The following is a 14,786-nucleotide window of genomic DNA, read 5'->3' as shown; positions in this document are numbered from 1 at the left end:
GGGATTCCTTTTGTCAGCCACAGATCTTCTGGAAACAGAATATACAGATACTTTAATAAATGTGTTTTTATTTTATCTAGGGGAAAAGCTAGAAGTAGGAGTTTGAATGTGCAGTGTCAGCTATTGTTTTAGCACTGCACTCTGTCACCCCACACAGCACCTTCAGCCATACACTCATCATATGTTTTCATTTGGCAGCCTTCCCAAGAAGAGGAATGAGTGATGCCTGCATACTGTTTCACTTAGCCAACTAGCAATTCTTTTTTATTGCTTTTAGTGAATGCATAAGTTAATTTTTTTTAAAAAAAAAGTGCCACTGCCTTGAATTTTGAACTATTTTAAGAATTTCTGTGAAAACACAAGCAGCTTAGCAATGATAAACCCAGAGGTTGTTACCTCATAATTAAACTGGTGATCTCATAATTAAAAATAGGCAATGAGACTAAAGTGAATGTTTAAAGAGCTTGAAGTATTAAGTGTATAAGGTACGAGTGCATAGTGCTTCTGTATATTCTAAACACGTTTTTCAGCACAGTCTTAAATTTTCTCAGAGCACAAAGTAATTTTAAATATTATATTGTATAACTGTGAAGAGATCCTTTCAGACAGTGCTGCACTGACAGGCACTCACTTAAGGTATTCAGTTTAAGCTACATAACACCAGTGCTACTCATAGTAGTGTGGCTTAGCTGCAATGGAATGAAGTATGACTACAGACTTACTGCTGTTGACTCTGGCTTTTCAGAGACATTTTCTGTTGGACTCTGTTTTGGTGAGGAAGTTGGAGAATGCTTAAAAGCAGAAGAAAGGAAGGAAGAAAAGAATAGTGTCAGGGATTGGCTAGTGGGAGTTAAAAAGATTAACTCCTTTCTCCAGAAGCCAAAAAGCTTAAAGTCAAGTGTCCAGATCAGGGTGCAGAAGATGGGAATCCCACACACAGTCCCAAGCCAGGTCCTTGGTAGTCTGCATGTTTTGTTTCATGTGACACTGATTTTTGGCAACAAGGCTGATTTCAGGAATCCCAGCCCAAGCCATCTGTCCCTGCCCCAACTCTCTGTTTCTGCTGGTACTTTTCAGTGATGAGATTTCAACAGTTTGAGCAATTCTTTCTGTAGAGACAGCATTTAAGCCATCTTTGTCTCTCTGCTTTATACTGGCTTTGCCTTTATGGTAAACTGGTTGTGTGAACTGTTCTGGGTTACAATAGCTTTTTTTTCCCAGGGTTATGTGTGCAGCTGCACAAGCAGCAGTGCTGGCCTCTCATTTGCACTAGCACATGGGTAAGTGTGAGCAGCAGAGGAAGGGAGGATGAAGGAGGGTCTGTTGAAGCAGGTCTGCTGTCCATGGAAATCCTTATGAAGCCCCACGTGGAGAAATGATAATCCACAGTCTGCTATTATAGCTGAAGGAAGAGATGAAGCATGAAGGAAATGTGAGGAAAGGCTAGCAGAAATGAAACACTATTAAATTATGTTTTGGTAAAAATCTTGCTGTTGATAGTATTGGAAGAAAGAAGACGGTGTAATGCAGACAGCACCAATTTGCACTAACATCACATCCTGCAAGTGGAATGGCCTGGAAGTAGCAGTATGCCTGGGTGAAACGCTGGTGTGATTTCATCTGGGATAATCAATCCAGTCTTGGGAATGACAGGCTCTCCTCTTTATCAGTGCTGATTTCTTGGTTTAATCATTCTCTGTCAAGTACTGAAATGTACAGCTACACAGATACTGCTTTTGTGAAAGCAGTTTGTGCGCTTTTGCTGTAGCACTGGTTGTGCTTTAGCCAAGGAGATGATCCTGTTTATGGTGTGGGTGCTTGGCAGTCTCAACAAGCATGTGTGTTTGTACTTGCCACAGAAGAAGCATATGGCTTGGGTAGCTCTGAATGTGTGAGATTGCAGAAATGCACGTTGTCTCCAGCAGGACCAGGGACATGGGTTGTTTCTGAGAGAAACATCAAAGCTACTTAACTGTCAGCAGATATTGATACTGTGTGGCCCTGTAGAACCTTCTGATGTTCAGTATAAATTTACATTGAGTTTCATGCTATGAATTTCTCAAGAAGCTAAAACTTAATCTGAAAATAATTCTTTGAAGCTGCCATAATTCTTTCAGTGTTAGTACTAATATGTAGTTGCTTATCTATAAAAATCAACCTTTGTCTAAATCTATACTGTCTATTGTGTATCTATCACCTGTTCTCCACCTAAATGTCCTTAGTTGTGTAACATTCACAACCTTACATAAGGGAAGTGAGAAACTTTTATTACTGATCCTAAATCTTTAGTGCTTTTGACACTCTGCACATTTTATAAATATCATTATCACCACAGCTGTCCACATAGAAGAGGTACTGTGGAACCATGTTGCCGTTCATATGGGTGCATCGATGCTCACTGTTTAGATGAGATTTTTCATCCTCTTTTCATTAAAACTGTTCTACTGATGGCCTGCAAGTAGTTGCATCAGCGTAGCTGAGGGTACTGCATCATAGTTTGTGAATGGGAGTGAACAACTGGTTCGGGTATATCCTAAGCCATCGTAGAAAATTCTCAGACAAAAAAAGTGAGAGAGACAAGATTACTTCTTTTTTTCTAAGTGTCTGAGATATGTGGTTTCTTCTGGCAGGTATTTGACCCAGGTGTTTAAGGTACAAATAGCAAGCCCACACGATTTCAGCTGGACCAAAATTCAGCTTAAAGTGCCTTAATGATTTATTTACTTGTGCAATATGCCCCTTTTCAGCCCCTTTGAATTCAGCTAAACACTTTTGTATGTGAATTAGCACTATGAAGCGTTACTACATATGGTGGATGCCTGTGCACGTCAGTGAGAGTATTTCCATAGTGAAGTGCTGAATAATCAACATTGTTGAAAACCTAAAGCTAAATTTGCCCTTTAAAGACCAGATAAGAGAAAGTAAGAATTATTCCTGCGAGTGTCTTGTAAACTCCCAGGCTTCTGCTATGGCATAGACATAAAAAGTCTCTTGAATTACTAAAGCTTCTTTTCTGATAAATGCCATTATGTTATTTTCAAGTAAAATTAATTTTTATGACTCATGTGAAGTATTAGGTGACTTTTCTTTGGGAAATACCTCTTCAAGTTAAATTAAAATGAAATTTCCCAGCAGTATTACTTAATAACTGGAACACAGGAAACTTTTTAGCTTGAAATGCTGTTACACTGTGATTCTAAATAGTTAATCCCTTAAAAATCCCTAAGAAAAATACTAAGAAACCAGTGGATTCTTAGCACAGTGTAGTGTACTCCTTTCCCTACTCCTGAAACTTCAGGAAGCATATTTGAGACTGTGCATGTGCTTGGGCTGTGTTAATGTGTATAGAGCATCTGTGCCTCCCTGTTGGTTTCTATCTGAATTGGGCTCAGCCAGGACTCATCTACCTGTGCTGTGAGATTAAATAGGCTCAAACTCTGCTCTGTGACACCATGCATAACGCCTCACCCGTTTGTATGTGCATGCCTTGCAAAAACATGTGGCAATCTTGGAAAAACACTTTTGTTTGCCATTTACACTCCCACAACTGGTGATTGTTCTGAGGTTACATTTACAAAATTTGAAGTCTGGGTACTGGCCTGGAAAGTATCTGAAAATCTGGTTAAAAAAAATTAAAAATAACCAGCACAAACACGTAGGGATACAATTTGACTCTCCAGCTCAGGCTCAGTCATGCAAGATATTGCACATGTCCCAGGAGGAGCAGAATGTCACCACTGTCATTAAAGCACTCTCCTCTGCTGTTAGCCACAGCCCTGCAGGGTTTCATTTGGAAACTACAGCTATGGTCACAGGAAAGGGGCTGAGGGTGTAGTAATTATGCTGCTGTCAAATTAGTTTGAAGTATTTTGACACAAATGCAAGTTGAATCTAAATTAAGATCTCCATCTCAATGAATTTACTGAGGTTTAAGCAGGAAGGTGTTAGTTTTGATGCTGGCCTGCTGACAACAGGGAGTGGAATTCCTTTTGCCTTTGCTTTTGGTCTTGCTGTTAGTCCTTGGCTGCAAGTAAACAGCACCCAAAAGGCAAGTTAGCAGACACATTTTGCATTTCTTCCACTGTGTTCAAAGCTGCCATGGGTATGAATATACGTAATAATTAATCTGAGAGAAGTTTCATCTCATGACAGCTATCCATGTCACTAAGTAGCTGTTCAGCTTAATGCTGCCAGGAATTATGTATGGGATATTTGCAATGTGTTATCTCCAATTCTCATTAGATTCTTTTGCACTGCTTGGATTCCTGTAAAAAACCTGAAATCGGGAGTGTGACATCTTCCTACCCAATTAAGGTGCACTAATCATATAGTCAGCATGTTCAGACATGTCTTGTGGAACATCTTTAAACCTCACTTTGAAATTTCATATCTGAGGGGGGAATTTTATTTGAACCTTAGTAGCTTTTAATGCCTTACATTTAAGCTACTTGAAAGTCTGGAAAGCTTTTTTTCTTGTCATGTCTGTGTTACTAGATTTCTTTATTAACACAAAGGCAGATTACTTTAAACTTTAATTGTTCCAGAATTGAATCATAAATACAAAATGGTCTGTCTGACACAAACCCTTCGATTGATGTGTCTTTGCAGGAAAAACACTACTTCTAGACAAGCACTGCAAAAATGTGATTAACTGTGGAACTTCTTATAAATACATCGGCTAGAGTTTATTATTCACAAACCAATTCCTTGCCTTTGTTGGAATAAAATGAAATACTTTGATTATGTGTTCTGGTGCTTTTTGTATTGCTTGAGATTGCCAAGTCTTCTTCCCCAAGTGGTATCTCTTCAGATTTTGTTGAACACTTCATCCGCGTGGCTTCTTAATTAAATATTCTGGGGTACAAATTACTGATGGGATGTTCCTTGGAGTATTGCACGCATCTATGGCCATCTCTGGTCAGCACTGAAGTAGCTGAACTTCTGGTATGTTCCTTCCTCCATAGTCCTCTTCCTACAGAAACAAGTCAAAGAGGTTGGCTTGTTTAAAATAGGCTATATGGGTCACACTCGCTGTCTCCAAGGTCATTCAAAACAAAAGAAGAGAGAAAGAGGAAAGAGTTCTTTAATTAAACAAAAATGATGGCACAAAAAGCGAATGACTGATCTGACCACAAAAACTGCTGAAAACCTGTGGAAGGATTTTTAACAGCCAGAATGTGAGAGTCTGCATCTGCCTTCAAATAGAAGCCAGAAAGACAGAATACACGTTCACTTTAAGCTGGATAACATGACATGGATACATGTGGAGACTGAGGTTGAACTTAGTGATTTGTGATCTCAAAGTGTTTCCTAGAATGCTTTCATTTTTTTGTGTGTGTTTTTTTTAAGTGTCCAAAGTGCTTTACTATATCAATACTACAATTCAAAATACATATCTTAGGCAGGATAGGAGGTGAGAATAAAAAAATTAAATTATTAATGAAGGAGCAGTGATGGGTCAAGAATTTTCTGCTACAGTTCCTTGCTTCTCAGAGGAACCTTCCCTGGCTGCCTGCTACCTTGTCTTGTCCAGTCATTGTATCGGTTATCTTTATTGTGAAAGGAAATTTATTTGTCTAGTGATCCCTCTTAACCCAGCGGAGCTTGCTTCTTTGTATCTGCAGTGTGTGTTAGCTTTTGCTTCTTAAAAACTACATGGCAGTGATTTTCTTCTTCCACTTTAGGCAAGAGTGTAAGCTCACGTTGTCAGCTTTATAATGCACAAATTGTGCAGCAGCTCCCAAATTGAGTATGGTTGTAATTCATGTACCTGTAGCTGGGTATCGTCTCCATCACCAGGGTCCTTTACTTGGTTTCATGCTTTAGCAATCCTGTTTAACAAGAATGAATCTAAATGAGAGATTCAGATTTCTCACTCAGCAAACAAAATCCTAGTTTCTCTCGGTTAATGTTCATGCTTGTATTGTTTCCTTGTCTCTCTGCAGCTTCCTATTGTTGAAAAAATAAGGATCATTGCTCAGAAGGTGTATGGAGCTCAGGATATAGAGCTGTCTCCCGCTGCACAGTCACAAGTTGATCGTTACACTCGACAGGTCAGAATGCCAGTGAATTATGCAGTCAGGTATTTGCTGGATGAAAGTCTTATGAAACCCTGGGGTGTAAAAGGTTCTCAGATTGGAGTGTTTAGTCAAGCTTTGCTAAAAGGTGTGAGCTTACCCATGGTGCTAAACTGTGAAAGCCAGTATGGATTGTTTAGATTACATTAGGTAGAACAGAATGGTTTTAACCTTGAAAGCTATCTCCTGTAAGATATGTATGGTGTTTGAAATCCTTCTGAGATTGTTGATGAAACTCTATATTTTCTATGCAGAGTGGTAATTTTGGGTTACTGCCTTAAATGTGACAACTGCACATCTAGTAATATGTGCCAAATTTTAGCATATGACTGTTCACTTGTACCTGCAAAAAATGAGTTTGCAAACACAAAAAGACCTGTGCACAGCTATGCATGTCAGCAACAAAGCTCCCAATACTTGTAAAATTAGGTTCCCTTCTGTTTATATACTTTTCAAAGGGTTATAAATGCTAGAAGGCGCAATAGACCACCATTCCTAAAGCATGTGGGAGTGGGCTTTGTTACACTTTGAAAACAGTTATAAAACCATGTTGAGAGGTGAATGTATCTTCTGTAATGGAGTGGCTTCTGCACATAAACATGTCTGGAGCCTTTCTGTCAGAAAATTGAAATTAGGCACGAGTGTCATCAAAAAATTCCTGAGCATACTTCAGCAGTCTGGTCAGACAGCCGGAAGTATAGCCATCTTCTCTATAATGCAAATAAATCTTCTGATAATTGATTTGATTTTCTAGATGTAAAGGAAGCTTACTTAGTGTACTTGAAGCAAAATAATCCATGTCTTTATCTTTTCCTGCTGTGATTCTCTAATCCATTTTTAGTCTAAACGTCAGTAGTATTAGGAAGTATTTTCACAATGTCATTAAAGGATTGTTGTCAGTGCTGGGCTGCAGAGGCAATTCCCTGCAGTGCTGCCTCTCCTCTTGGCCTTGTGGATTGCATCCCTGTGTGTCAGGGCATCAAACAGAAGAGTGGAAGGTGCCTGACTAAAGGTTAATAGATAACCTGCAGGACAAATAGTGTGTGGGCAGCTGCTGAGGGGCTTTCCCTGATTTTCTCCCAGTTTTTGAGTAGCTACTGCACTGTCATTACTGAAGTGGGTGCCATCACATCGCACAGTTTTTATCTTGTTTAAAAACAAAGCATGCATCATGAGCCATTTGTGTTTACCCCCAAGAAGATGTTAGTACCCTTAGATAGTTTTTGACTATGAATTCTGATCTCAAGTAAGTATCTAACTGGTCATTAGTGCCTGCAGAGAAGTGTCATACTGGAGTTTTATTAAGTTGGTTCAGGTTTGTTGTTCAGTGTGGTAGCTGTTGTGCACCCTTTCTGAAAATAGCATAGTCTAGCTGTTGAATAGGCAACTCTTGCACCTAACTCTAGATTGAGAACCTGCTCTAGAAGCTGGATATCCCTACAGTCAAATCTCTGGAGATAGAGGCCTGAGATGAGAGAGAATAGCATGTGAAATAGTTTTCTGTCCATTTCTGAAATATTAGCTGTTGAGAAACTGAGGTTAACTATTGCTATATGGATTTTAGGGTTTCCAGAAGATACTGATAACAAAGTGGAAACATATTCTGTCTTTAATCTTAAAAACATTTTTCTCTTTTCCTGCCCTTTTCTGTTAGGGATTTGGAAATCTTCCCATTTGTATGGCAAAAACTCACCTATCCCTCTCCCATCAGCCTGAGAGGAAGGGCGTTCCCACTGGTTTCATTTTGCCGATTAGTGATGTGCGAGCCAGTATTGGAGCTGGATTCATCTACCCTTTGGTAGGAACGGTGAGTGCAGAGTATTCAACTTGATCACTCCCCTTCCTTTGACCTAGCTTGACAGGGGAGTGCGTGTCCTGTTTGCCTCTAAAAATAATGTGTAGAACCAGGTGAGTTCTTGATTTTTTTAATGATAATTTTATCCTCACACTTTTTGCAGCTCTGTGTTGATAGGAAAAGAGAATTAGGAAAATGTAATATCATATAAGAGCTTTGACTACAGAGTCTGAGAGAACGGGTCTTGCTATTAGTTCTGTTTCTGATGTTTTTCACTTAGTTTAGGATACTTAGGCACTCTAATACTGCAGAAAAATGAGTTTACATGTCTGTTGCCTTTCCTTAGTCGAATTGCAGCCTATAAGTAACTCTAGTTACATGACTATATTCTAAATGTTAAATCTTTCATCTGTCATTACAAAGCATTGTAACATATTTAGATGAAAGGAATTGTGTTAGGGAAAATATGTTCAAAATGATTGCTTTTCAGCTGATGAGCTGGATCCATTCCCAGTCCTTGTGAGCATCTCTGCTGGTTCTGTAAAACTAAGCTATGGTGGGAAGTGAAAGATTTCTAACTGCAAAAGTAGCAGCACATTCCTTCTCCTTTTTAGAGATTTAAACAATGAGATGTTAAAATGAGGCAATTGTCATCCTTTCTTCCTACCTGTCCTTAAAAGTACGGACTCAGATTAGGAAGCTCTTGACATGCTTTATCAAAGTAGCTGAGAGGCTAGTCAGCTCATGCCTTTTGCCAACCACACACCGTTGCTCCGAACAGTAGTTGAACTGCATCTGACATCTCATAGCATGAGTGGTTACTTATATGTAGCTAATTCATGGGATGGTGCTAGAGAAGGGATGCAAAAGCCATTGCATTTCCGGAAAGAGTACTCTCCCAATGTTATCTCATCTTCCCAGAGGACGGCCTGATTTCCTTGTGTAGCAGTACACTTAGGAAAGTTTGAAAGTTTCTAATCTATTGTTTTGAATTCCCTCTGAAACAATCAAGTGTTTGAAACAAGGAAGGAAGTACTTTCTGACCAGGAGAGTTCCTGAAGTTCAGGAAACTGTGTCACTTTAACTCACTGGACTTTGGGATATGCTTTCCTTCTGCACGGCCACATTATGTGCATCAACCAGAACTGAAGCACAGCTGTGCATTTAAATTGTGTCAGACCAACTTCCAATTACTGATGAGAGAACAACATTTGTCAGAAGTTCTAGTATCTCCATGGCCTGGATTCAAGTTTGCACTGGAAGTTGTGTGTCATAAAGTTGTGAGAAAGAGTGAATGTGAAGAATGGGCAGCAACTACTTCAAATCCATGAGGGAGCTATTCTGTAGGATGTCAGAGTGAAATGTTCTTGGGTTGCGCTTTCTGAATGAGTCACGCTTTGCATACTTCCACAAAAACTAGCTGCAGTTCGGCCTTATAAATCCATAGGAACTGTCCATAGAAGTGGTATAGACCAAACAAGTCAAGGATTAGCTCTTATTTTTTGTTTCTACCTAGAACCGAAAAATAGACTTCTTATGAAGGATGTTTTATATGTGGGAATTCTTACTGGGAGAGATTGTAAAAAATACATCCAAGTTAGTTACTTGGTGAAAGGTAGTATAGCTATGGAACTTCTCTCATATTAGGAACTGGGTAGGCAGTGTTAGGTATTCCAAAAGAGTTTGTAGGGAAGGGTACTGTATAAACATAAGATCCCCAGGAGCTAAAAATCTAAATAGGCAGACATTGATCATTGGTTGTTTGGAAAATATTGCTAATGCTCAGGAATGTGGGGCAGAACACTCCTTGGAACTATCAGAATTGCTACAAATCAAAATGAATGAATGAGTATGAATGTATTCCTAACATACTTACCATACAATTCCTTCTCTAGAATTAAATTTATGGCAAGAGGTCCAGCCTACTGTCTTTCAGAACTGAGAGTTGTGATCATCAGGAAACAAGCTCTCAGAGTTGGACCATTGCTTTTGAGATCACTTTTCTATTTTGCCACCCTCAGATTTTTTGTGTGCTTTGCTGTCGGCAATTAAGTTTTAGGACTAGTGGTACTTTTAAAGTTGTGCAAGAAGGAATAGTTTTGATGTCAGGTTCCAAAACGGAGAGTCTTTCTTTTAGAGTTCTCTTACCAATAAAGCTATCCAAAAATGTCTGCCAGAACAAAGCAAGTATAAAAGGGCATGTCCTGAAGGCTTAAAGTGGCTGGAGGTCAGATGTTATGAGTAGGGAGATTACAGAAATCCTGGTGACAGCATATGGTGAAAGCATCCAGTCATGACAGTGTATTAGATGTCGTTATGTAGGAAAAATAGAAGGAACAGTATATATTTTTTCCTTTCATTACTTGCTGGCTAATTGTATTAATGGAAGAAAATCCTTAATACCAAAGCTGCTTAGAGCCTTCTTGCAGCTAAGACCTTTCTGATTGCAGGATAAGTGCTATTGGACAACATTTGTTAAAGTTGTAGTGGTAATTCTGGTGCTAATTAAATGTCAAACTCATTCTCAAAGCATATTTTTAACTGGACAAGCTCCTCACACACTAACCTGGCAGAATTTATCAGTGATGAAGCAGGTTGTTTGAATTCTGTTCCAGTTTAATGGGCAAGAGCATTACAAATGAAAGAGATAAGTACTGCTGAAATACAATAAACTATCTGCAGTAACTAACATTTGTAGTTTAACCTTGTCATTAGCACATATAAATTAATGAGATTTGTATTTACCCCAGCACTGATAGGCTTTTTTTTTTTTTAAACTAAATGCTTAACATGTTGTCTTCATATTCTCTAAGCAAAATTTGTGTTGTAGTTGGCTCTGGTTCCCTTACAGCATGGAAGTCTTTCCAGGAAAAATGAGCTGAGCCTTATCAGAGGAAATCAGCAGTGAAACAAGAGGTGCATTTAATTAACACTGGCATAGCTTTTATCCAAGTTCTCTGTGACCATGACCCAGAGGGCTACATCACTCTCACAGGTGGAGTGTTGACATCATTGCTTGGCTCAACAGAGTGATGGCAGGAAGGCTGCTGGAGTATATGTAGGAAACCAGTGAGGTCATTCTCTAGCAATGCTTGGGTGGAGAATTATTAGATTTTTGTAGTATGTGTGTTTCTCTCCACCCCCACCCAAAAAGCCATTGCAGTTTGGTGCTTTCTCACATTCAGCCACGTTTCCATTGTTCTTTTTCATGTGATGTGCAAGAATGCAGGCTGGTTGTAGAAGTAAGACCTGTTGTCTTTTGCCTTTGTGAAGTGATGCTACCAAGTCACTGGTGCAAGACATGTAGCTGTGTTTGAATCATAGTGAGATTTTAAAATATGTAGCACCCTTTTGCAGCCATGCACTTTTGTTTTAATGGGTTAAAACTACAGGCAAGGTCCCTCTGAAAATACGTGGACCTTTGGAGCCAAAACTTTCACAATGAACTGACTTCCTTCAGATATCAACGTATCTGAAGAAAGGTCAATCTATTACAGAAATATTATTTTTCTCCCCATAGAGAGAGCAGTTCAAGTCTCTGGAACTAGTTCTGAAACTATATCCTGTGGGGAGAAACTCTTGGGGCAGCCCAGTGTGGTTTCAAATCAGTTTATGGAGCGATAAAGCCGTAATTCACTTGTGGGTGAGAGCAAGGACTGTCCTGGTAAAATATTACCTGAATATTGTAAGGAGGGAAAGACCTTGAAAGTAAATATTTTATGAATACTTTTAGAAGGAAAATATTGTTCCCTGTTGAAGGAATTTCTTCTTTCTTAGTAGTTAAGAGCTTAACAAGTTTTGAGGGTGTCTGTTGAACATAAGCTAGAGTCCAGGCCTACCTGAAGTGCAGTTGCGGTTTCCCAGTGGTGCATGAGGCGCAGGTTGTCTCCACACTGTCGTTTTGTCACTTCTCTCAGGCTCTATTAGGGAACAACTGAATAATTATTGGCAGATTGCACAACTCATCCTGATGATCTGTGTAACATAGGGTGATTTTTCAAACACATGATGGTGAAATATTTGTTTGCCTTGTAAAGCATTTAGCTTAGAATGGAACCTTATATCGTTTACAAAGGAATAATGCTGTGCTAGGTATTCTGCCCTCTCTCAGTTCAAAAAATGTCCCTGGTGATGTGATATTTGGCATCTGCCTTTGGTGGCATGTAGTTGCCGTGTTGTAGCAGTGCTCAGAAGTCCCCAAACAGCTAGTTGTAAAAATACTAGGTGCTTACAGACTCTGCAGGCTGGTTTTGAGATAACTGCAGTTAAGTGTGGAAAAAGTAACAGAAAGGGAAAGCTATGAAGTTAAACTCACATGGGAAATGTAGGTTAGCAGTTGTGTACTTCTAAATCGAAAAATGCTAACAGGAAAAGAGAAGCCCACGCTCTCCTCTGTTAGATGATGTGCCACTGCATTTATTAGAGTAGGTGTAATTCCTCTCGGGAAGCGGGGAGAGAGGTTTTCTGAATTACACAGGGCACATTGTTCCTGCACAGTGACCAGGTGTGCACATGTGGAGTACTGAATGATGTTACGCTTGGTGGAAGGCTGATGAACTATTATTCAGTGTAGGGTTGGTGGGGCAGGGGTGTGCATATAGGTAAGATCAATGGCTGGAAGTGAAGGTGAGGACAATCAACTTTAGTTCATTGTGTTTAAAAGCTAGAGGCTGAGAGATGGTTAGTGTCATAACAGTAAAAACACCTGTGCTCCTTGGTGGATTGCACGATGTGGTTGTGGCAGTATTGAGTTGGCCAGAGAGGGTCTCTGTAGATGAGGCAAAAATAGGCCCAAGTGAATGATTTAGCTGAAGGGATGAAAAAAAAGTTGTAGATTATAATGAAAAGGGGTATGTGACAGCCTTTGGAAATGTCCCAGGGGTGTGGACTGTGAGGCAGTTAAATTCAAGGATGACTATGGCCATTTGTGGTGAGAAGATGGGAACAGAAGAATAAGGGGAGGATTGGAAAGATGAGGTTGGCTGGAAAGGAAAAGAAGTTAAATTGAGTTATACCAGTGGGAGGAGATGCCTGTGAAATGATTTGAAAACACATCCAAGGTGTACATGGAGAACTAGAAGAGGGCAGTGAAGTAAAAGCTGCAAGGGTAAAAGAGATTTGAAGATATTCCAAAAGCATTAGTTGAAAAAATGACATGATCTAAGATCTGGCCAGGAAGAAGTCATGGGAGTAATTGATGGATATAGTTACAGGAGAGCAGAACAGGCCTTGCTGATTACTAAGAATTTTTTTACATTGAAGAGAAAGAGTAGAGTTTAGCTGGCTTGAAAAATTTATTATGGTCTCTGCAACTTTTGAAAGCACATAGAAAAGAATGTATTTAAATGATAATTCGGAAATTTCCATATACTCTGAGTATTTGCTGTTTTCTTCAACTGTTTTAAACTGATGTGGATAAGGCAGTGCTTGTTGGAAATGCAGAGTAAATATAATGTGCTTCAGATCATTGCACCTTTTTGCCATTGCTGTGACCCAGACATATGATGAAATACCCTCTTGCACCCTCAAAAAAAAAAAAAAAACCTAAACCAAACAGCCTCTCTTCCTTCTCTGGCATTTAGAAATGTCTTGACAGATAATGGAGGCAAGGCACTTAGATTCTTTGTAGTTCATGCTGTCTCTTGACTGCTCTGTTTGTTTACTGGTAAGCATTATGTAACCTACTTTTTAATATAGTACGATGTATTATCTTTTCTGAATGAAAGACCAGGTCCTATTTCTGACTGAATCAGTAAAATTAATTTGCAGTTTATTACAGCTTCCTGCAACCCAGTCTTACATTGCTCAGAAGCCAGCACTTGTAGTTAGCAGAACTAAAGGAATGGTTTTGCTTTCTGTTGAGAGAAAAAAGTTGCGTAGGCATGTGTGTTATTTCAGCAAACTGAATAGTTGGAGGAAGACTTGTTGTTTTGGGACAGGATGAAACCATTAGACAACATATCACAGAAGAACATAGACCCTGTGGTTTGGTAAGCTATTTAATGTTTAGATTAGATGAGATTTTTCTCAATGCAAACTCCATTATAAGCAATTTTGGCATGACTGTTGTAAAATTAGTTCTTTATATTTGGAGCGTCCATAATTTCCCATCATACAGTATTTTAAGCCTTGTCAGGGAAATTTTTGATGCAAATATTTAAATTTGGCTCTAAACACTTGAAAATTAACTTTTTAGTGACAAAAATGAACGTAGTGTATTTCTTGTATCAGTCAGGTTTACTTGGTCATCTTTACAAAAGATATTTATAATAAATATATCTATAGAAATGTGACATTATGTTCAAGCTCTTAGACTGAAATAATCAATGTGTCATTGTTAACTTAAAATAGTTTATCTGAATAGGTCCCTTAAAACTGTACTTATTTACAAGTACGAAAAATGATTTTTATGTTTCACTTCAGTCTGTAAGTCATTTTGATAGCCTCCCGTCCCCTGTGGGAATTTTACCTAGCCTCCTTTGCTCAGCATGTAAAGGGGCAGAGGACGTGGTCAGCTATGCTGTCTCCACGGAAGGTATGGTAGGTCAGAGCTGCTGCAGAGGAATTTCTGAAACTGGTATGCCTATATCACAAGTGCTTTAGCACATGTTTTCAGTTAAGGTTAGCTGACTTGACACGTCAGCTCAGGCAGTATGGATTCATTGATCAAGGGTAGTGCCTGGCGTGTGTGGACAAGTTTAAGCAATGCTGGAGCAAAGATGACTCATTATGCTCTGGAACAGTTTTCTTTATCATGATTGTTAATGTCTTGCCCTCATCAGACCTGTGAAGTTGTATGTAATGAACTCCGTGCCGCTGTCTTAGGCTTGCAAATGCCATTACCGTAGGCAAATGAGATGAGAATCACCTGTAGCGTGCGTGCGTGCGTGCAGCCAAAGGGGGCACCTCTGTGA

General features: G+C 39.3%; 1 protein-coding gene across 8 annotated transcripts in view; it reads left to right on the top strand.

The window, feature by feature from the left end:
* MTHFD1L (methylenetetrahydrofolate dehydrogenase (NADP+ dependent) 1 like) overlaps positions 1-14,786 on the top strand; it is a 157,209-nt gene that overhangs the window by 101,085 nt on the left and 41,338 nt on the right. For 6 of the 8 annotated variants that reach the window (XM_037391939.1, XM_037391946.1, XM_037391942.1 and 3 more), the window contains 2 exons: positions 5,946-6,053; positions 7,732-7,884. In XM_037391939.1, the coding sequence (XP_037247836.1) occupies positions 5,946-6,053; positions 7,732-7,884 (261 nt within the window). Of the gene's footprint in view, positions 1-5,945; positions 6,083-7,731; positions 7,885-14,786 lie in introns of all 8 variants that reach the window. The other 2 variants (XM_037391943.1, XM_037391945.1) reach the window with 1 other exon arrangement.

Source organism: Falco rusticolus, chromosome 6 (genome assembly GCF_015220075.1).
Source record: "Falco rusticolus isolate bFalRus1 chromosome 6, bFalRus1.pri, whole genome shotgun sequence".
Lineage (NCBI taxonomy): Eukaryota > Metazoa > Chordata > Aves > Falconiformes > Falconidae > Falco > Falco rusticolus.
The sequence above is the reverse complement of the archived record's forward strand: the minus strand, read 5'-3'. Positions and strand labels throughout refer to the sequence as shown.